The sequence below is a fragment of the Etheostoma cragini genome, chromosome 19, assembly GCF_013103735.1.
Source record: "Etheostoma cragini isolate CJK2018 chromosome 19, CSU_Ecrag_1.0, whole genome shotgun sequence".
NCBI lineage: Eukaryota > Metazoa > Chordata > Actinopteri > Perciformes > Percidae > Etheostoma > Etheostoma cragini.
Genome location: NC_048425.1, coordinates 7,832,403 through 7,855,269, shown reverse-complemented (window position 1 = coordinate 7,855,269; position 22,867 = coordinate 7,832,403). Strand labels below are relative to the sequence as shown.

The following is a 22,867-nucleotide window of genomic DNA, read 5'->3' as shown; positions in this document are numbered from 1 at the left end:
ATTCTTGAATAATATGGTTTTATTCTTCATGTTGCCATGGTCTGCATCCAAAACACCAACACACAACCATTGAATAACGGTGCGATAACATCTCTACTTTTGTCACCAGCTCTTTTGTTAACCTTACTCCCACAACTGCCTCCTCTTGGTTTCAAATATAAGTAAAAAAAAAATAAGGTAAAATGATAAAAAGTTGACATTGTTGAGCTGTAACTTTCATGCCGAATTCAACAAAAGATGTAAGTTGTTGTAAAAATAAGGTGCAATGTGTTTTTTCATGTTTATATTTCACTGTATGCAAGGGCACATTACATTTTAGAGGTTTTAAACGTGTTTAAGGCGAGTGTCTCTTAATCTAAGCACGTATCGAAGCGAGCGGCTGTCCGTTAACCATACATTTTCTAAATTAAGATTTAGTATAGACGTTTGTGCAGTTTTGTATTGTAGCAGAAAAAAAGTTTAAAACATATTTGGGCTTGATGCCGAATTATAATAGTTTTGTCAGCCAAACTACAGAGTCAGCCCGGTCCTCTTTGTGCGTTGTCCATAAAAGGCAGCAGAGAGTAATGCTGGAATACAGCAGACCGTTACAGTAGAGTAGCCTAGTCCGGATTTCAGCCAATTATGTCACAGAAACTACGTTTTTGTGGAATTATGGGTGAAACGACGACTACCTGGTTGGACTCTATTTCCCACTGTTAAGGGTCTGATACGGCTGCGAGTCTTGTAAGTAGCCTACTACACTATTCGAAACGTCACGAAATGAACTCAAAAAATGGAATGTATCCAAGCACGTTGCCATTCTCAGCCGTCCACAAAAAGGCCAGTGTGTGTGAAATGAGGTGTGTATGAACATGCATCACCCTGTCCGGGCTTGTGGACTGAACTTACTCAAAAAGTAAAAAAAAAATCGATCTAAACACTATCCTCTATTTTTGTGTGTGTCAAAGTTTTCAGAGAGAACCCAAAGCTAGTTATGGCTTAAATATCCAATAACATGAACACTTGTTAGATGCAATCTAACATTACAGCCTCATGTGTTTGGGGTGTCCAATGTTTAATTGTGGTCAGTTTTGAGGCCACAGTCTTTAAAGCAGTGTTGTACTGTATTGCACTGCATTATATTGTAAGGTGATTTTGTCCTCACACTTTATGTGAGCCTACTGTAGAGAACTGCATTGATATCAGTGATTTAATCTTGAACTGCCTCAACTATCTCTACAGCGCTGTGGAGTAAGGTCTGGCTATACCCCAGATACATTTTTGGATAGAGGGGGGGGGGGGGGCATGTTTTGCATTTAAACAACTCTCTTGGGTGGCAATAAGCTCTGCAAGTACGTGATGGCTCTGCAAAATAGTCTTGGGAAGGGACATTTGAATGCTTTTTTGCACCATGCAAAAAAAAAACGCCACCTATGATATTAAATGTAGTTACCTGGTCACACAATACAGTAACGTCAGCTATTTAAATTAGCTGGACACGTGGTAAAACGTCATCTGCGCTTCCCAGTGTATCGCTGTGTCTTCCACAGTTATCCCACCAATCAGTCCCTAAACGTCCCAGAGTAAATGTTGTAAACCTATTCTTTGTAAATCTTACAATCATCGACCTAAAGAACCAAGCATGCGCCTAAACTGTGACAGCTACGGGAGACGATGGATTCACGCAACCCTCTGTATTCACTTTGCTGTTTGAGACGTCTTACTGGTTAGTGGGGATGCATCACTCAAAACCAACATGGAAAAGTAGTTACGTTCCCTCAGCCTTTTGTTTTGAGGCTTAATGTAAAATGAGCGGTGACTATTAACATTAAATCACTGTTTAACACAACGGCATCCTAAGGTCCCATCTATGTGCTGGATTTTTCCTTAGTGGTGGTTGGCTAGCAAATGGCACTGTCATTCTTCATAGTAGTGGTCCTAGTGTGTAAAAATATGTTGAGATGCATGTTGCAAATTGCGTTACTGTATGTATCTAGAATTGTTCATTAGCTATGTATGTGGGATTGCTGTAAAGCTGAACGGACTCGGTAGTAAAACAGGTTTTATTTAGATCTAAAGACTCTATGGATGAGAGAACACACAGGGAGAGAGCAGGTAAAAGGGCAAGCCAGCTACCGGTAGGATAGAGACAAGGTAGGTGACTTTAAAAGATTGATTGTTGTCATGTAAGGGCCCTGCTCACGTTTCACAGACATTTTAATTTCATTTTGTGTCTGTCAAGAGGCACAAAAGCACTCTAACACTTGCGGTTTAGCTGAGTGGAAGCTGGTACACGTAGCTGCTGCTACTCCGTGTTGCCTGCACCGATTTGGGACAGTTTTTTTTTTTTTTTTTAAATCAAAAGTACACATATTTATAGTGATCAAGATTAATGTAAAAATTGGCCAGAATTCTCCTTAAGTAACGCTACTGATGGAAACTGGCAGCAGGTTAAACAGAAGAGGACTGCCACTTTTCCTATTTGCCACCCAAGCAGTCTGTCCTCCCTTGTGTTTTACCATATAGTTTCAGTTTTGGTGGATCCATTACTTTGCATCAGCATTTCCTTTTGCAGCATGGTGCTTACCAGTAATGCACCAGTTAATTGGCTGCAGATCACAACTGGCCAGAAAACACTCTATATAGAACAGTGGTAATTGGCCGTTCTTCTGTTCCAGTTGCCTGCTTGAAATTCCCCCTCCCAAAAAAACAATACATCAGGAAAGTGGTGAGTGTGTGCCATTGAAGCTGGGGACAAATTTGCAGCAGTCAGCAGAAACACTGTCACCCCCCCATCAAATCATCCATCTGCCAATAACAGTTTATCTGTGTACACAGCATCTGTCAGAAGGAAAATGATGTAGCTATTTCTTTGGATAACAACAAATAAACATTGTATTTAAAGAATTGTGACATTTAGAAACCAGAAACTGTGCTAGACAAACTGTGATTGTGTGACTGTTTCCAAAAATATCTTTGGCGTGTCTTAAGGATGCACGGATGCTTGGCTAGACATGGGAATCGGCGGCTGTTTCCCCCACTGCCACCGGCTATTAAAAGAGAACTCCAATGTCAATAGCCAATGTTTGTTTGCGCTGCCTTAATGTTGGGTTAATTCCGCAGACTTGTTCAACTGTAGCCTATCCGGCTTTGACAAAGAATGTTGCTTTGACCTTTTCAAGTGTGCAACGGTTACAGCTAATAAAAACGGAGAAATGACCTGGGGTCCGTTTCAGATAACTGAGTTTAACCCTGAGATGAGGGGACACTGGGCGTTCCGTTTCAGAAAGGGAGGTTACTGAGGAGTGGTAACTCCAGCCAGTTTCAGAAAGAGAGGTAACTTTACCTCAGTCGGTTACTATGGCAACTGAGTCTGTGACCCTAACCTGGTCGGGAGCAGGTTTTCTTCAATAAACTCAGTCTCTGTCTTCTCCCTCTGGGAGTCTTCTTTACCTTAGTGATGCGGAGCATATGAGTAAAGCCAATGTATGCAGAGCTGTCTGAGTTTTTTAAAATATTTCTTTTAATATATATTAATGTTTTGGTAGTTTGCCCTGGACCCAAACCAGTGCGAGCTATTATAAAAAAACAAAAGAAAAGCAACAACCTCAGAATAGGATAAGTAGTAGCTTCCTTTTTCGACCACAGGATTGCACCTAAATTAAATTATAGGTGTGATACCAATCCAGTTTGCACCAGTTATATCATAGGCCACCTGTAGTTAAATATGAAATGAATACACCTGATTGGAGCTTACGCATTTACTCTAGCAGCTATTTTGCGGCAGCAGCTGTGTTGCCTTTTTTTTAAAAACAAAATGTAAACTAAAACTTGCTGAGTGTGCGCATGAGTAGTTTCAGAGGGGTAGAGTATGCCGACCAGTTATTCTGTGGTTGTTGCCATGGTGAATTGTATCATGGTGATGCACGCGCTTAATTCTGAGTCAACCTACTCCGAGTTGATTGAACCAACTCAAACCAGCTGTTCAGGAACTTAAAAACTCAGTTTCCCATCTCAGGGTAAATCAGTCCATGCTTAGACTCCACATGGTTAGCTTGGTAAACCTCCATCTAGAAACGGGCCCCTGGGGGCCAAGAGAGCACGGATCGACGGAATGGTTCAGCCCATGTTAACCGCAATATTCAAGAAGGGGAAATCCCCACGTACAGCGTAGCTAACGGCTGGTAGCATGCAGCAGCATAACAGGTGTTGTGATGTGATGTTAGATAACGGAAAAACAACACAAAATCCTCCTGCGTCCTCGATGTCACCACGTAGCAACGTTTTGCCTTCCCCGTGAGTGCAATGTGAAAACAAACAACGACCGGAGAGGTATTTCAGAAAGCAGGTTTAACAAACTGAGTTCCAACCTGAGCTTTGGGTTGTCTACCTGTCAAACTTACAGTTTCAGAACAGGTAGTAAGAATTAAGAGCATATAAAAAAAACTCAATCAGTGGAATGCAGACAACATGATGCATCATGGCAACAGGACAATAAAAAAGCCTGAACCTCCTGCTTCTCCCCAGTAGAGTTAGACGTCTTAATGAATGCTTATGAACACATAATTAATCCTTCCTACAAGAGGATGATGAAGATGCATTGCAAGGAAAGATACAGAGAGGCCTTTACAAATAACAGTCTAACTGATGGTGTCCCATGATAAAACTTGATAAAACAGAACAATGCTGGGGATTATGAGGAAGAGGGCCAATCCACTTCCACAGACCAACTTGGCTCTTGTAAGATTTTCAGTTTTGGCTGGAGACTCTCAGGGAAATTTAGAAGCCCTGACACTGTGAAATTCTATGCCATTATGTGTTCCTGAAGCTCCCTGTGAAACGGCTGTATAAGGTGTACTTAGAGCAAAATATTAAAACGGCTGATCTAGAAATGGACCGCTAAGGTTGTAAATGAAAAAGCAATAATTCAAACTAGAACATTTTTTTAATTTGTAATTTTTCAAGTGGGTGATTTTATTTGTTTCGACAACATGAACATGACAAATCTTAAGTACTCTACTGCATTTGTATTTGTCGGAAGTAAAGAAGACTTCCTAAAAAGAAAGGCGTATTGTTTTTGGCAATGGGGAGGTAAAGAATTGTAACACTTTGGGTTATAAGAATAAACTTGGGGTTAGTTGAAGAAAACCTTGTAGCGAGCAGGATAGGTTTACAGAGTGTGTTACAGAGTAGCTCACTCAGGGTTAAGCTGAACTGGCTTTGTGAAACCGAAAAGTTTTACTCAGCTAACTTAGTTTTCACTAAACCTACTTTCAGAATCGGGGCCCCCTCTCTGGTGCCATTAGGTAACTCGCTAATGGTGGGAAATTTCTTCAAATATTTTTTTTTAATGGCATTTATTTGTTTACCTGGCTAAAAAAAAAAATAGACTCATAGCTGCCAAATGAAAATTCTACACAACTGAACCAGTATTGGCTGAGAGATTCAGTGCATCCTTATCATTTCTGGACTGCCAGGACCCGTAGTCCAGTCATGAGACAGATAAGTGTGCACACATAGATCAGAGGAAGATTGTTTCAAGGACTCTTCAATAATCCCAATTCAGTTATGTTCCCCTTACTCATAGGCTCCTGCTGATGTATCTAAAAATGTGGAACTCTCTATTATCAGTCAGGTCTGCGTGACCCTCTCAAAAAACTAAGCTAATACAAATTGATACTTTGCAGTTTCTGTTATTTGTTTTGTGTGCATGTTGTCTTGTTCAAGCACCCACTAACCACTTAATCTCTTTTACCTTATCAGAACTGACAAGAGTTTGAATTCACTGTCATTCTGGCCCAGTTAGACGAATGGTGTGGGTGGAGTTTGCATTGTAGACATATTTTAGTCGAGTTAATTTAATGACTCTCAATTAGTCCCAAATGCAGTTTTGATTGCTACAAATCAATTTTACATCCTGGACTTCCACCATTTAGATCAGGTAGCTCATTAATGATGTATCCCATCATTCTAACCATGTCAGGACATTTTAGTAGTTTATAAGCACTGTCTAAACAATGTGCAGAGTATCACACGTGCCGCATGATGTTCACGTACACACTGGCACAAACATGTCACAGCCACACGCACATGCACGCACACACGTTGCGCACACAGCAGCAGCTGCAGCCCACATGTTAGCGAGTGTGCGGTGTGGTGAGAGCGCAACTGCACCAAAACCTGGTGGCACAGCCTGATTTTGTGACATCATGACCCAATGTCTCTTAGATTAGTTGGGATCAACAGAAGTGTCTAACATCTCCCCCATATATCGGTTTAACTGCCCCTTGTGTATTTTGCTAACGGAACATTTCATTAAGTTGTCCGTTTTAAACTACAGTTCAAGTTATTATAAAGACAAAATCTGTTCAGATGAGATCTGAATGAGTGCAACACACTGTACTACCTTAGTTGAAAACAGTGTGTTTAACATTATTAAATCCCAAAAACACTAAACGAACAATGATCTATAAAAAAACAAAATGAACAAGAATGAACTTAGATAGCGGTAGTCTTATATGAGTTAACAGGAGTTAGGAGACAATGTTAGGATTTATAATAACATGTAACTGTCTCTATGGATAATAGTATAAGTTGTTAACATTTGGGGGTATACCTTTTGTGGGTATTTTATCTGCTGAGCATTAATTTGACAAACCAACCCGTTTTGATTGACCAAGCACATCGAAGGCTACACTTACTGGTTTGTTTAATATGTTACATTGTTGTTTCTCCCCAAGCTGTCTGTTAATGTTATGTAGTCATTCTTTTCAATAACTAGTTCATACATTTTAGTTTGACTACTTTACTATTGAACCCAGCCATCGCACGCCGCGCTGTCACACATTACTAGGAACTGAGCAGTGACTCTGATTGGCACACACAACATCATTGGCTCGAACGGCCAACAATTGTGGCCGATCAACTTGCCCAACGTACTGTTTTACTGGCCCTGGGCCATCAGGTCGTTGCTAGTGTCGATCCCTGAATAGTGGCTCGCAGGTAATGCAAGTCGGCCCTCAACCACACGATTGGGGGTTCGATTCCCAGGCACCTCCGGCCACATGTCACTGTGTCTGCGAGCAAGACAACGAACCCCAAGTTACTCCCTGGACTGCTCCTTAGGCTTGGAATGAGTTAAATGCTTGTATGACTTTATGTGACTTCTCATGGTCGTAATCCATTCCCTGATGTCACGGTCTAGTCTCTAGTTGGCTTAATGCGTAGGTTTGCACATCTGTACACGTTCTTCTCTGCAGCTCGTAGGATTGTTACCTCACTCAATGCTGTTTCCTGTTATCAAGCACCCTTCCTGATTGCTCTTCTTGTCAGTTTTCTCACACTCTCAATCGCAGACATGTCATCAAAAGGTTAAAAAAAAAAAAGCCCAGCAAACTCCTAATGCACTTTTGCTCCGCTGGGATTTAAATAAACTCCGTGCTCAGCAGTACCCTCTACAATATCTGCCTGCAACACGGCCCATTTACCAGCCACTGAGCACACCGCACTCCACATGCTTTTGCAATGCAAGGCCAGTTCTCTGAGCCCAGAGGAATCAGTATAGAATGATCTAAGAGCTCTTGAAAGCGTGGGCTGCTATTTCCAGGGAGGTGAGCAGGGACTGGTTGCGCTGTTGGCAGAGCTGAGGTGGTTCAACCTCTAAACAGGCACATGTTCATCAGCGACACGTTCCCCCGACAATGCCCAGCTCACCTTTTCACACCTCCACAGCAAGGTTGCACCCTTTAAAAACTTTTTTTTTTGTAAACTAACAAGATTGCATGGTTGTTTTGTAACATCCACAGAAATAGAATACAATATTATGTGCAAGGTCATTTCTGGTCTGCCGTGTGGGCTTCTTTTAGTCATTATTCATTTTCCGAGTGATATGTTTATGCTTTGTTGGTCTGTGTAGGTGATGGTTAGCCAGAGAGAGCTTCCTGTTCCAGTCTAATGCTATGCCTCTCTATGCCGGAATAGTGTAAAACATGTGAAGTTTGTGACCCCTTTCAGGACAAACTGAAAATAACAAAGTGTCAGATGCCATTTAAATTATTATTGCACACTTGTAATGGTAAACAACATCACTGTACTGTAGCTCAGCGGAAAGCCGTTTGCATCCAGTTCTGTGTCGTCACGTGTGAATCACTAGTCCGTGAGTACTGGCACACTCGCCCTACTGTGTAGAGATAGACAGTTGGCAGGACATTGGTAGAAAAATAAGATAGATGTGTGGATTATTCTTTTTACTGTAATTAAGTTTTCCAAACGTGGTTACAAACCAAATGTTGCTGAGCTTCGTTGTATTTGGATGATCAACATTACATAATGGGCTGTAACTTATCATTTTTCTTCTTATTGATTAATGCGGCTCCAGTCCATATGCGGCTCCAGAGCTGTCTGCGTTCACACTGTATGATCAAGGCTGGACCGTAGCGCTGCACGATATGACCTTAAATCTAAATCACGGTTAAAGGTTAATTCCAGTCAATTTCAACATGTTTATCTGTTGTTTGTGCTGTCAGTAGAGAGAGAAGTGCTCAAAATTTACAAACAGAGCTACATGTTGAGATTGAATTGTACCTCTAACAATAAATTATGATTAATCACATTACTAATCACTAAATTGTCTTTTTTTTTTTTTTTAAGCCAAAATGTTTCCAGAGGACGTACACTGCGTTTTTGTTTGGACACAAGCTGCTCAGGTGACTCGGACTCAGTGTTTGAGTTATCCTGCGTTATGCTTTCCATGCGGCTGACTGTTCCAGGCCAAGTCACATGACTAAACGCGCAGTAGAGTGTTTTTAAGGAGAAAGTAGGCCTATTAACCGGAGTACATTATCGTCATAGGAAAAATGTCGACAGCTTCAGAATTGCGATGTCAATACAGTTTTGATTAATCGTCCAGCCCTACTGGGCCGTGTGTTTTTGTAGTTCAGCAAGACAGAGTGTTGACTCTTCAACGTATTCCTCATTCATACTGACTATTGAAATCTAGTTTTTATTTCATATAAGCGTTCTGTGAACCAGCACATTTTCCCTGATGTTTTGCCCATGTTTGTCTCTCCTTAAAGAAAGTATCAAGGAACATTCTTTGATAAATGGCAAGCACATTGCAGCATGACAACTTGAATGTACATCAGTGGACACATGGTTTAGGATATTAAGATCACAAACAAGTGTGACCTATGTTATTATGATACAGGTTCTGGGTTATTACCAGAAGGCTTTGAAACATTTGCGCGACCCCGACAGACCCTTCACATGGTCTTATTTTCCTCTTTGACATAAGACTCAAGCTAAAAACATACAACCAAGAGAAACACCGGGATACGTCTAGTGCAAGGTAGTACCCGTAGTGGATGACTGCTGTGTCGAATCACTTGGTGATAAAGACGAGCAAAACCCACAGTTATTTATATGTAAATGTTAGAGCTTTTCAGGAATTGCAGGAATAATTTGCAGCGTGTCATTGGATCTGGTTATTATTCTGTCTCACACGCATTCTAAAGGGCAGTTCTTACTCTGCCAGATGAGAGGGAAGGTGAGCACGCCAATCATCAGTGCAGATAGGGAACCACTTTCCCCTCGCAGCACTCATACTGATCCATCCCTCCACTTCAGTTCAGCGCTATAACTAGGAAGGAAGAGTGAGAATGGAAGGACACTCCGTCACAGAGCGTCTCATTTAAACTGGGACGAGCTCTGGAATACTTGAACTGAGCGAGAGAGTGATGAGGTGAAGAGATGAGGTCTGTGGGGATTTAGGATATAGGAAATTTAAGAGTAAGCTGTTAAAGGGGGATTGGGCTAGCCTGGAAATCCAGACCCAAAGATTAAGGGTCTGGCATTGAGTAATAAAAGTCGCCCATCTCGAGTACCATCAGCGGCACCAAGGGTGAATTTGAAAATCTCACCGCACGCGTTTGAGTACTCGGAGCCCCACACGCTTAGCTACCAGCGCAGCTTAGATAAGTATTGATGCACAATGATGATGTATTATTCATGATGATAATTAAAACGCTGAAGTTTGGTAAGTGATAACCGAATCCACTAAAAGCAAAGTTAGACAAATTTATGAAAGACTTAGACCGATTCTGATTGGTTGGGACGGGAGAGGTAGATCTCGCTGCGACTGTTGTCATTCTACCCGCTCCTAGGCTCACGCTTCAGAAGACCGAGATCACAAAAATGAGTTCCTACTTTGTGCGAGGTTTTTCTTTTTAATGAGGCTGTTGGCGGCATATGAAGTTAGTTTCCTTAATGCCCAGTGAAAAAGAAGTGGCTACACTGGCCTACACTGGCAACTTTTAGTGCTTGATGTCTGTACTGCAGGATTGTGAATACATTTGAATGAGCTTCTGAGAGTGTGCTCTCTCAATTTGGGGAAAACTTGCACCCCTCCCTGTCTCTCCATTATCCATAACTTTGTCTCACGTCCTACAAGCTTCTCGACACCATCCCCAGTTTCACTAAAAGTCCCCAAAGTGGGTTAAAACAACATTATCCAAGCACATTCAATCTGGCACTGGATGGCAGGGTAAGCATATAATATGCCATCTTAGTTCTCTGTAGTTCCACCCTGGGCATTAACCCCAGGAGGAAGAGGAAGAATAGGGAGAAGAAAAAGAAGAAGAAGGGAGTCAGCAATTAAATAAGACTGGGCATGCACATTATAAAACATTAACGTGGCAGCTATGCAAACAGGCTTGAGTTGTCACTACAGGCGCAGTCTGTTGTCAGAAACAGCACAAGCAAGGATGGTAATAGTCCAAATAGAGGTGGGTTTGAATCCAATAACGTAAAGTAGCTGATTGCCCCCCCCCCCCATTGAAATTACCCAGTTTATCTCTTCCCTTTTTTGTCTCCCTAGAGAGCTCTTTCTTCTGCCTTTACAAAGTGAATCCACAGTCATTTCTCAAGGAGATAAAGTATTTGCCATGTATTATTCCTCCTTTCTATGCCCACCCCTGTTCCCCGTCCTCCCTCCCTCTATCTTTCGGCTGCTGGAGTAGATATCTCCCGCTGTCAGATATAGATCACGCCTCTCATTGTTTTGCCCCAGCACCATGCAGTGATAGCTTGCTGGGCGAGAGCCGTGTGTATGCGGTGAGTCCACAGAGGAAAAGGGAGAGTAAAAAATATATAAAGATGACTAGGAGAGGTGTGTGTGTGTGTGTGTGTGTGTGTGTGTGTGTGTGTGTGTGTGTATAGAGAAGGACAGGGTGTTAGTACTTGAATGACTTCACAAAGTAAAACAAGGACATTTATGGGGAAGGGGGAGAGAGACGGCATATGTACGTGATCTAAATGTTAATTGGGATTTGTTCCCTGTGCGCTACAGGCGTAAATTCATGCAGGTCAAAGGATGCAATGCACTGCATGGCCAACGTGTGTTGCCCTTCACTCTTGTTGTTGTAGCTCCCATTTTGTCAAAATGATTTAGCTCCTATACATAGGCCTATTTTTTTTGGGCTCAACAAAAATCCCAGAATATTACTTATGACCGGTATATTCTCTATTGAGACGGTTTAATTTTCACAGTGTGTTGGATACAATGCCTGAATTGGACCAAAACATTTACCAGAATGTCATTTTTGTTTTAACGGTCACAATCGAATTCTCAAACTGATGCAACTTTCAGTATGAGAGAAAAGTCGGACATGTGCTTCAGTCACATCTGATGTGGGAAGGCTGACCGAGCCCAGCATTCAGGCTGCAGCAGCTGCTCAGTCAGCCCATGTCATGCTTCCTAAAACTCAACGTCAGTTAACAGTCAGCACCGTCCAGGTCCATTCAGTCAGCACAAGCAGTAATGGGAAGTGTTTTCTTTAGGCTCTGCCTCCCAGAATTAATAGTATTTATTTATTTTACTTATTTTTATACCTAACCCTAACCCTATTTTTTTTTAAGGCTAGCAATGCAGATAATCACTTCTGCTATTTGGGAACCCTTTACAAGCACAAACCTTGTTTGCTGTGTCCTGGACAACATACCATTATCCCTCGAAGGAATCACCAGCATTAGCATGTGGCTACAATTGTACTGTAATATTGTAATTTAGCCTATTTCTAGCTGAATCAGTAAAATGTTGGCCTTTTGAAATATAAACTGGTTCCACTTAATGTTGTGTTCTCTAATCCTTGGCCACTATTAAGCTTCCAAGTAACATAGAAAGTCTGGATGCAACTGATTTTGTGCTTAAGCATCTTAGAATTAGGGATAATCACTTGGACTAAATTCCCATAGAATAAGAGCAAGCGATACGCCAGCATGAAATAACCGTTGAAACAATGTAAAAGCCTTAGTATAGAAATAATGGGATTTTTTTTCTCTGAGCATTTTACTCTTGTGGAATTATAAGTTTCACAACGTTCTCATGGGTCACTGAGGTTTCAACAAACATTTTTCAACCTTCCAGGGTGATATTTGGGGGTCTCTCGTCCGAAAATGGTAGTTACTATGTCAAACTGACAATCCGACAAAAGGGCCATTTCCCCACAGTGATGGGCCAGATGTTTTGGAAGTGAGAAAGTAGTAGTGCTTAAACTTCTCTCTCAAGCTCTCTTCCATTGTTCTTCACTATGACTTCTGTCACTTAGAAGTAGCTAGGTATAATAGCAAAAGCTGCAGTGGCTGTAAATTGAAGTGCAACCCGAAACTCATAGCGCAAACAGAAAAAAACAGAGGAAAATCCAACACAGCGCTGGCCATGCTGTTTGTTGGACAGGTGATCACTAGGAATGGCAGTGCAGACACGCCACCACCATCGGTGCTGTGTTGTAAGATGGAGCAGAATTTGAAGAGGAGCTCACAGGCCCATAATGATGATGGAGGAATAACTTCTAGTCACTTCTAGCTTATGTCACAGCCTTAGTTTAAGTTTAAAAATGGGTGTGAAATAGCAAAGACATCCCCCATTATCAGTGGCACACTTTCTATAATTCTCCAAACTCCAATGTGGATTACATCATGTAGTACAATTTGTCAAAGCCCTCTGGCTTAGTCAGTGTTGTCTTTAAACTGGCTTTAAGGTCTGCTCCGCAAGACATGTAGATGTCTAGAAAGCTGGGCTGCTGTTCTGTAGGGAGCTATGAGAGTCTGAGCGTCACCTCTTAACCCTTTTCTATCATGAGATTTTCAGTTTATGGAGCTGGCAACTTATGGAAGAGCTGAAAAACTCAGTGTATGGAGTAGAACCCCTTCTTAGACATAGATTGATTTTCTTTGGACCCAGGGGCAGCTGTTTTGGAAGACATGCTGAACTGCCTTTTTCAACGTTGTCCAACTCATCATTCTCCTTCTGCCTCAGAGTGGTTTTAGAGGTCCGAGCGCTGTGAAACTTTTGAAGATTCCTCTGCTTTTCCACAGGAGCAGACTTAGAACTGTCCTGCAGTACTAACAGAGCTGTAATGGGAGACAAGACGGAGAGGAACGGCGAGGAACACGACATGAAAGGAAGCATTCAAAATATCATTTACCATAGAGAGCTCTGTCTCTGACTATGAACGGATGCCCCGAGGTTGGCGTTTGAGCGGGCGGATAAGACGGTGTATCCAATGAGCTCTTTGCTAAACTGGGGAATGAGGTTTAGGTTCTTGGTTAGAGAAGCAGCCCCTCTCATCCTTTTTGCCTTTTCTTATCCTCTTCCATCCATCCATCCATCCATCCACCACTGCTTATTCTCCCCTGCAGAATGAAGGGGGTTGGCTTACCTAACACTTATGTACTGTACTACCTGACACACACACACACACACACACACACACACACTGTCACACAAAGTGATTTTGTAATTGAAAGCTTCACGAGAGACTTTGGAAGTGTTGCAGCCAGGAAACGTGAAGTAAAGAACAGCAGTGATTTGTTGACTCAGAGGTTGGTATCTCCTCTGCCCGGTGTTTACTAAGCGCCCCAAAGCCTCGTTGAGTCGCAGTCGATCATTCAGCGGGAGTGGCGTTAGGAAGAGTTCCCCTCTAACCTCTGATGCCTCTGCTAAAGCTATTAGCCAGCCTCAATGGTTTCTGCAGAGAGCATGCCATGATGACAGAGACTCTAGACCATTGTGTCCTTTGTTGATTTTGGCAGTAAATAAATATTGGATACAGATGCTCATGTTTTCTGGGCCACACCACAGGCACTACCACAAACACTCCCCTGACCCTATTTGAAAATGCAGCTAAAGTGAGATTTGAAATGTTTGAAATGTACCAATGATGTCAAACTATTTATAAAAATATAAATCTTTTGTTTGAAAAAAAAGTTTGGACTAGGATTTATCAAGTCACTTGTACTCCTTTCATTCAAGGTGACAAGCAAACAGACACTGTAAGTGGGAACTAGCATAGACCACTGTATCTGAACAAGGCTCCCTTATTTTCTTAGTTTCAGATCAATACTTATCTCTGCCATCAGAGTACTTTTATAAGCTCAAAGTGAACACTGCAATCACCATCATTTTCCATATAAAGTCAAAAAAGAATGAGTGGGCTTCCTTGTACTCTATACTACATGCAGAGGTGGGGGATTGGGGGGGGATTTATCTCCCATTAAATTGTAATATCTTTATCGTGCTGCACTGTAAGCAACCGCATTCAGAGCTTGTGATGTTTCCAGCAGCAGTAACAACGTTGTAAAAGGTGTTGCTCACTGTGATGCCTTGTTGACGAGTTGAGTTTCCCCAAACTGGACTAAAATTGTTTTTTGCCTAAACCTCTTAATAGAGTGCTTTTAACATTGTCAGAATCACAAACAAAGGTTTGTCGCAGCAGAACCAGAGATATTCAAATTTACAAGATGAACTTCATCCTGTATTGACTAAGACTTGAATGTTGTAATATCGTAAGATGTCTTTTTCTCGTTTTAAAGCCTGCATTATAGGAACGTGATGTCATTTTCTGAACCTACCAGACTGTTCTAGCTGTTGAATTATTTGCGTTTACCCACTTAGCCATTATAGCCACATTACTGATAATTTATCAAAAAATCCCACTCTGTAAATAGATATCATTTTATTCAGAAAGGCATAATATTAGAACTAATATATAATAATATTAACATTAAAATTCACAGATTTAGCCCCTTCTTTCTTTTCTTTTTTCAGCCCCCCATCCCTTAATACACATACAGTGTTAAATATTCCCAAACTAAAACCAAACAGTGTATACTCCCCAATTACAATTGGGGAGTGATTGTGCTATTTAGGATCTGCGTACACATGTTTCATTACAGTACGGAAAGTAGTGAGTAGAAATGACATTATAAGGCCTAAATGTAATTTGGCTTTTTTCAATGTGATCTTAATCCCATGCAAATCAATTAAAACTTTATTTATACCAATGTTTCGCCTAACAATGTGTGTCACCTTGGCATGCATCAGTAATAGCCGAAACAGTTGTAATGCCAATATAATTGGGGTTCTCTAGCATTTATTTAATCTGAATCCAGTGTTAAATCTGTTTATCAAATCCGAATTGTTTGAACATGCGTATATACGTAGGTTAAGCTTTCCACTATTTTACAAAAGGGAAGTTTTAAAAAGAAGACCCAGGTTGATCCTAAGGGTCAGTATTGGGGCTGATCCGGGAATATTTTAATGGATGGTCTCAATTTATCCAAATATCCAAATTACAATTCAATCCTTTGGAGAAGTTACTCTTTTGTCACGTCAGCTTGCCAATGTGGCTCTTCTTTACAAAGAAGAAAATTAAGTGTGTAAATGTAAGAAATTATTCGGACACACCTTAAGTGAGAGTCTATACACTGAGGTTGGCAACATGCCTGTACTTGCTAAACTACAATGCTATTTAAAAAAAAAAAAAAAAAAAAAAAAAAAGACTGCTTTTTTAGCCGAATCTGAACGTCACTTTTACCATTTTAGAAGGACAAACGTCATAGGGGGAGGCAGCTGTCACTAACTTCTATCAATTCTGTGAGTAACTTGATGACAGAACAAAATCCAACATGTCTGTTATCTGGTTTTTGTGCTCTCTGCGGTCGGTGTACTCTACCAAAGATCTTGTGAGGGGGGGAAAAACACACTCCGTAACACAATTATACAAGCACAAACTGAAATCATGTTTCTGCAGTTTCAGATTGTACTTGGTGTCAGCAGAAATCCAACATTCTAGGAAACAGATTAACATCAAGGCCAAACAAACCTTTTATTGGATTATGTACAATATGTAAGGATGATAAAATCAAAATAAAAAGAATCATCTGTCTTTCACATTCCGTATAATGTTTAAATCAATTCTTTCATCATGTTCCTGACGCCCCACCAATATCTCACAGGTACCAAACAGCCTGAACTAAACAGTTTATTTTACCATTTGTGTCATGCACAGTGCAGATCATCTCCATGGTTCTCTCATTACCTACTATGGGTGGGTTGATTGGGTCCTATGTGGCAGTCAAACGTTGGAGATGGGAGGATACATTGTTCCATGGAGGGACAATGAAGACATACATGCTACCACTGCTGTCCTCATGCTGTCTGGTTATCGGTTAATGACTATGTCTGTAGTCCTTTTACCTGATCATTGTTGTTGACTTTGGGAAAGTAAACTCACTATTCTCATTTCCCAGACGTTTCCTGTTGGCTCCTGGTTTTAAAACCTTCCCTATTATACATTTGGTAAACATGAAGAGGTAGATCAATACAAATCCTTCGTGTCCTTACTTTGCTTGATTAACTGCAGACTGAGGTCTTTATAAGTCCATTACAGTGTAATCAGATCTTGTTCTCTTTATAAGATATCTAAATGTTCTCAGAAGTTAAAAAGAAGTCTTAAAACCCCTCTGCCTGTTCTGTTCATGGCTATGCTGCTAAAATGAAATGGGGATGTTCATTGGTTAAATTGGGATTTGTTATGAGTGGGGGGGGTCTCCCTAGGGGAAGTTTGGGGATATGGCCCTACCTCCCCCCCCAGGGAATTATTTTGAAAAATAAACCATTAAATGGCACTTTCTGGAAGCTTTTGTGCTATCGAGACAAAATAGATATGCCATTTCAAATATCTTTCATTTATTGTTAGAAATATCATGTTTTCAAAAGAATCCCTTGCATCAAACTTTATGTGACATATTTCCAGTTGGCAACTGACTGAAAGCAGGGACAACTGGACACAAACGAGGAGGCTAATGTGCTGGGGCTGAGCTCTGGAGAGACCCGGCCCAATTTAACAACTGGTAATGTTCAAATGATATCTGTGATAGAATGTATAGCTGGCTGGGCCAATGTGCATAAATCACTCTCTTTTAAATTCACCGTCCCAAGAAGTGTTTTTCGTCAATTTGAAGTGGGCTCATGATTCATCTGAGCTAATCTAGTCATCCTGTTGAGATCCTTGGTCAGTGAAAATGGGAGTCATTATTCCACAGGACTGGTGCATTGACTCAAATCAAGCCAGTAAGACAAATGTTGAAATAGAACTTGAGAAAATAACCAATGATTGTGGAATATTTACTTTATTTTAATGATCTTTTATGAAGATAGATTGTAAGTTTGTGTAGGCATAAGAAAACGTTGGCGAAGATTTGACATGAGTTTATTTGGTTTTCTGCACTCTCAGCACCTGAGTTGTCAACACAACAAGGAATCTGTCCTCATGGGCCAGATGCATAGAATGTGCACGCTAAAGGCCTTATTTTAACGATCTAAGTGCACTGTGTGAAGCGCAGGAGCGTTTAGAGCGTTTTGATGGAAAAAAGGGTCCATGCGCCGGGTGCACGGTTGAAAGGGTTGTACTTAGTGTCTTCATTAATTAATAGGTGTGTTTGTGTGTAAGGTAATGCTTACCTGTTCAGGAGGAAATTGGCCAACTCTGCGCATCCTTTTGAGCTCTAAGCTAACTCCATCTTTCAAATACATCTCCAACATTTACCCGGGGTTTGTTACGTCTCTGGTTACGCAACTGTTAGAAACAGGTCTGTTTTTTCAGGTTGGGTGGAATATGTGTCTGTTGATCCTGTTTGTTTGTTTGCTGATTTCATGGCTGTACTAACATTACCGCTGTAGCGAGCTGGGTTTAGTTTTTACAGGTATATCTGGCAACCCGGCCTGGCTGTCAAACTGGGCCGTTGACAGCAACACACAGGCCAAAACAGAAATTCTGTCACGGAACAGAAATTTCAAAAGGTGAAAATACTGGCATTAGCATTGTTGTCAGAAAAGATAATATTTGAATTTTTCAATTTAGCATGTTTCCTTAATATCTGATGACGCATTGGGGTAAATATATTAGACGTTGGACCTTTTAAGCATTCCTTAAGCACATAACGCTAAGTATTCTAAATTAAGCAGACTCTAGTATAATAAGGTAGATGAAACATAGAATAGGAGAGAAGGAATTACAGTTTCACAGATTATCCGCACAACAATAATAATAAAAATAATAATAATAATAATATCAATGGATCAAGTCAGAATGTAAGAGGGGTATGTTTCGACCCTACAGAGAGCTATCCCCTGTGTCTGCAGCGCCCCTCTGCTTTACAGAGCTTTATAGTGAGTCTCATTGTGAGGCTAATTTTATTTGTACTGGTTTAGCTTTTTGGTTTCCTGTTACCGCTTATATTTTCTTATGCCGTTGTTTTTGCCCCACAGCAGACAGCCGTTTTCAGATAAACATCTTTAAAAAAAAAAACTACTGTACACTACACATCCTCCTCAGCAGCAGACAGCAGACACAGAGACTAGCCGGTGAATACAGTGGAGCTTTTAGCAGCTAGGAGACAGATATTTTCCTCAAGAGTTAGCGGGGACCAAGACAGAGCTAAAAGCCAGTGTTTTTTCATAACTGCTGAATGTGTAAATAAGCAACTGTTTCTTACACACTCAGTATATCAACTCAAAGATGAAGAACTATATCTTTTCAAAATGTTTTTGTGCCGTTCTGTTGTAATGTTAGTGCTGTTGTAGCTGTTTGTGTTGTACTCGTCTTTTGTTCTTTTAACATTTCTCTCTTTTGTAAAGCACTTTGTAAGCTAGGCTTTGAAAAGTGCTATAGAAAAAAAAGGTTTACTACTTTTTTTTTTTTTTTTTTTTTGCCTCTTTATTCAGGCAAGGTGGGGTGCATCCACTCTATAACAGTGTGGGTTCCCTTGGACTTTAAACCTTAGGATTGCATGGGAACATAACCAAACGGCTACAGTGTAATTCCTACAGTCTTTCTACATTAAAACTGGGTCACTATGGACTTTTCTCTTGTTTCTTCTCATCAGTGACAAAGTGACACTTGGCAATAAGTTGGCCCTGTTGATTTCACTAATCTGTTTAACCTTTTACCTGTCTCTAAAGTCCCAGCCTAAATTTCCATCCTGCTTTGTGTCCTGCAGGGCTGCGGGGGGGAAGGACAGTGGCGGCGCAGTGGCTTTCTCAAAGCCGAAGCAAGAGGGAGGCCAAAACCTCAACCCAGGTCAGATATCTCATCAACCTTTCTCTGGTCTTTGTTTCCCCGTCACTGGTCTTGCTACATCAAAAGCAACCAAACGCTACAATTGCCTTGCCTTTGGCCATTGGTTTAACAGTTTAAAATGACACCAATATGTCTGGCTGGTAACTAGTTAACGTCTAAAGTCTGCTCGTGGCCCAAAGAGCTAGCAGTGCTTATTACATCTAACAAGATTAAAGTGTTGCACAAAGCCAGCAAAACAGCCATTTTCCCTATAGCTAGAGCCGCATGGGTTAGTACCTTAAATGTAGAGTTGTGGGTGGAAAGGCCATGGGGGCATGAACACACTCTGGAGTGTGTCTTAATATTTGCTTACATATTGAAACCAATGTCTAATTACACCATCTGTCAGAATGTCTGTGGCCTTGGTAGCTTGATAGTTTATCATCTCAGAGGACTACAAGATGCTTTAAAGAAAACGAAACACACTTTAGCTTTATGGATGAACGAAGGACGTCTGTTCTTGTGGTTCTGTGCTTCTATCCTGACGGGACACTTGACTCTGTGGTGTGGTTATTGATGTGGAGGCTTTTTACTGCCTTCACATTCAGCCCACAGACCACCTCATCATCCACAACCTCCTCACTGGTCAACATGTAGCCGCTGACACACACACAAACACACACACACACACACGCACACTGTCTAAACTGTACATGCACACATAGGTGGGAGGACAAGCACACTAAAGACTATATAAAAGAGTTCCTCACCAGTTTTGCACCAGCAGTCAATATAACGGACCGTTTTAACTTTGCACGGCATATTCCAAAAAGATTAACCGCAAGATATTTGCAATAGAAAGCTTAGTAAGGCTCCGTATGAGGTGGAGCGCAGCAGCAGCTTGGAAATGGCAGAATTAGAATAGCATGGTGTAGTTGCTTCCGCATAGAAGTGTAGTGCAATCCTGAGAGCGATGTGGCATCATAAGGATTCTGATAGCAAGCGCACAACAACTCATACATACTGGATAGCCAGCAATGAGAGCGTTGGAAAACACAAAGGCAGCAGTGGTGGCAGCAGGAACAGAAACAAAACACTGGTTGCATGGTACAAAGAGGACAGAAGACATCCCTTTATTTATGCTGCATGGGGAAATTCACAAATGTGCCACTACCACTACTACATACACAAAATGTGTATTCATGAGGGTCAAAATGGGTCTACCTGACAAAACTCAGGATGTGCAATACTGTAATGGATAGAGAGGCGCTATTAAAGATTTTGGAAAGTGAGTTTCAATTGTACTCACTGGCGTGTTGTAACCTGCTAACTGGGACAGTGGCTCCAGCAAATTCCAGGAACAACATCTGAGATCTCCATCCAGAAGTGCGCGGCCCTAGTAACAGTTAAATTGCCTGTACCGCACAGAACCCTCAAGCCTTCCTGGTTTCCTGTCCCCTATTGCTATTTAATCAGGAGATAACGTACCCAAAGTAATGGTAAACTAAAAACAAAATGGGCCACATTTTGAATTATCTGTTTACATATTTTGGCTGGTACCAAAGAAGTATTGAGGTTTAACACCAATAAACTGGTGTAGGGCTACACTTAAGTTAAAGAATTATTTGGTTTGCAGCAAAGTGTTTGAAAGAAAAAAGGTTTTTTGATTTCATAATAGCTTGCCTGTCAGAGAAAGGACAGTTAAATGACTGGCGCTATGAAGCACAAGCCTGAAATCATCTAATCTAACTATGGCAGCACCAGGCCGTAGCCAGTTCATCCTCATCTTCCTGTTGATGATTTGCTGACAGGCTCAGGCCAGCTCCCCTGATGGGCACCACGTAATTGACGGTGATCACTGGAGGCGTCTGACTGCCTCTTGTGCATCTTAATGTTTATGATAATGAGAAATTGGTGAGAACCATGCTGAGAATCATAACCCATGCATTCATCCGCATACCTGAGTCCTGGCGCAAATCTGCATGTTAACGAGTGCATATTGAAGCTGATTGTCGGCATTAAAAAAAAAAAAAAGAAGGGATCTAAACATGTAAATTGTCTGCATTTATATCGTGCTCTTTTAGTCTTAACGACTACTCAAACCAAGGGCCTTCTGTTTGGTTAGACGTAGGGCCGGGGCAAAATGCTGTCGTCGCGATGTGGTTCTTGTAGGATACATGTGTGCCCATTCAATTTGGATCGCGATTTTCATTTATTGTGACTCTAGAAGTACTGCAATTCGATAGTATTAAGTATTGCGATTTTCTTTAACAAAACAAAAGTTGTATTATACACTTAAGAGACAATATATCATGAGCCATTTCTGTAAACAAAGTGTTTTCTAAGAAGATTGCACATCGCACGTCTGTCATTCTGACATTTATTTAATTTGTGAACATGACATAGATTTTCTCTATATTCCGCTTTCGTTCTGTTTAACTGGAAATAGATATGATGTAGTTGCCCACGGCATGACCATATCAATAGAAAATATTTAGGCAAACTATTATAAAAAATCAGCACCCATCTCTAATTGCATATTTTGTTGAGTTACCGTTTAGCAAAAGGCTGAATGAATTTAATTTTGGCTTTTATTGTGAAAGGTAAAAACGCTGGCAGGGCTCCACAAGCAGGAAAACTCAGCATTCTCTGTAAATATGGCATGAACGTATTGCATTCACCTTCTTTCTTACTTTCACCGTCATTTTTCATACAAGAAGCTGCTCGGTGTCAGAGGTTTCCTCTATCAGCATTTGTTGTTGTACCTTTATACTCTTATGTCCTTCAGTTATTTGTCAGGGGAATTCAAAAACTCGCCGCGGCCTCTGTCCTCTTCCGCCTCGTTTTTTATCTACCGATCCGCTCAGAGCTTCCCACCTACCCTGCATCTCTACTTTGTCTTCCTAGTGATTTGATTATCTCTCACATCACGAGCGCGCTGGAGATGGCAATGACATTTACCCTGGAAAGAATAGGGAGCGCACACATGGATCCACGTCTGGTGCGGACTGTGTTTTTGGGGGGGGATGTTGTCTAAACCAGCCTTAATGCTGCCTTAAATGCCTTAAATGCCTTAAGGCACTTTTGCCTGCATATCACATAGTCACACGTGTGATGTGTTGCTGGTGTTTATGGGGGGGGGGGGGAGGTGCTCGCTCACGTGTGCATGTGTGTGTGTCAATACTGTAAAATATATATACATACATACACACACACATATATATAGTAGAATACATTATTCTCCTAATACCCACTAGGATTCATCTGATGTGGTTTTAGAAAGTCGCCCATTGACATCAAACAAATTAAAATTTAAGAAGTTGTTGTGAAGTTGTTGTCGTCTTTGAATCAATTCAAGCTACAAGCTTCTATTATAATGTACAACTCTTTTAGTATTGATTGGTTCAGGTTTGTAATATGCCACCAATCAATTAGCATCATTTTTATTGTATTTTCCCTGTCCCGTCTCAGTCCAATTTCTATAGAAC

At 41.0% G+C, this 22,867-nt stretch overlaps 1 protein-coding gene across 2 annotated transcripts in view; it reads left to right on the top strand.

Annotated features, from left to right (window-relative positions):
• Positions 1–22,867, top strand: part of adam19a (ADAM metallopeptidase domain 19a) — a 145,333-nt gene that overhangs the window by 507 nt on the left and 121,959 nt on the right. For both annotated transcript variants that reach the window (XM_034856711.1, XM_034856712.1), the window contains exon 2: positions 19,321–19,400. In XM_034856711.1, coding sequence (XP_034712602.1) covers positions 19,321–19,400 — 80 coding nt within the window. The remainder of the gene's footprint in view (positions 1–19,320; positions 19,401–22,867) is intronic.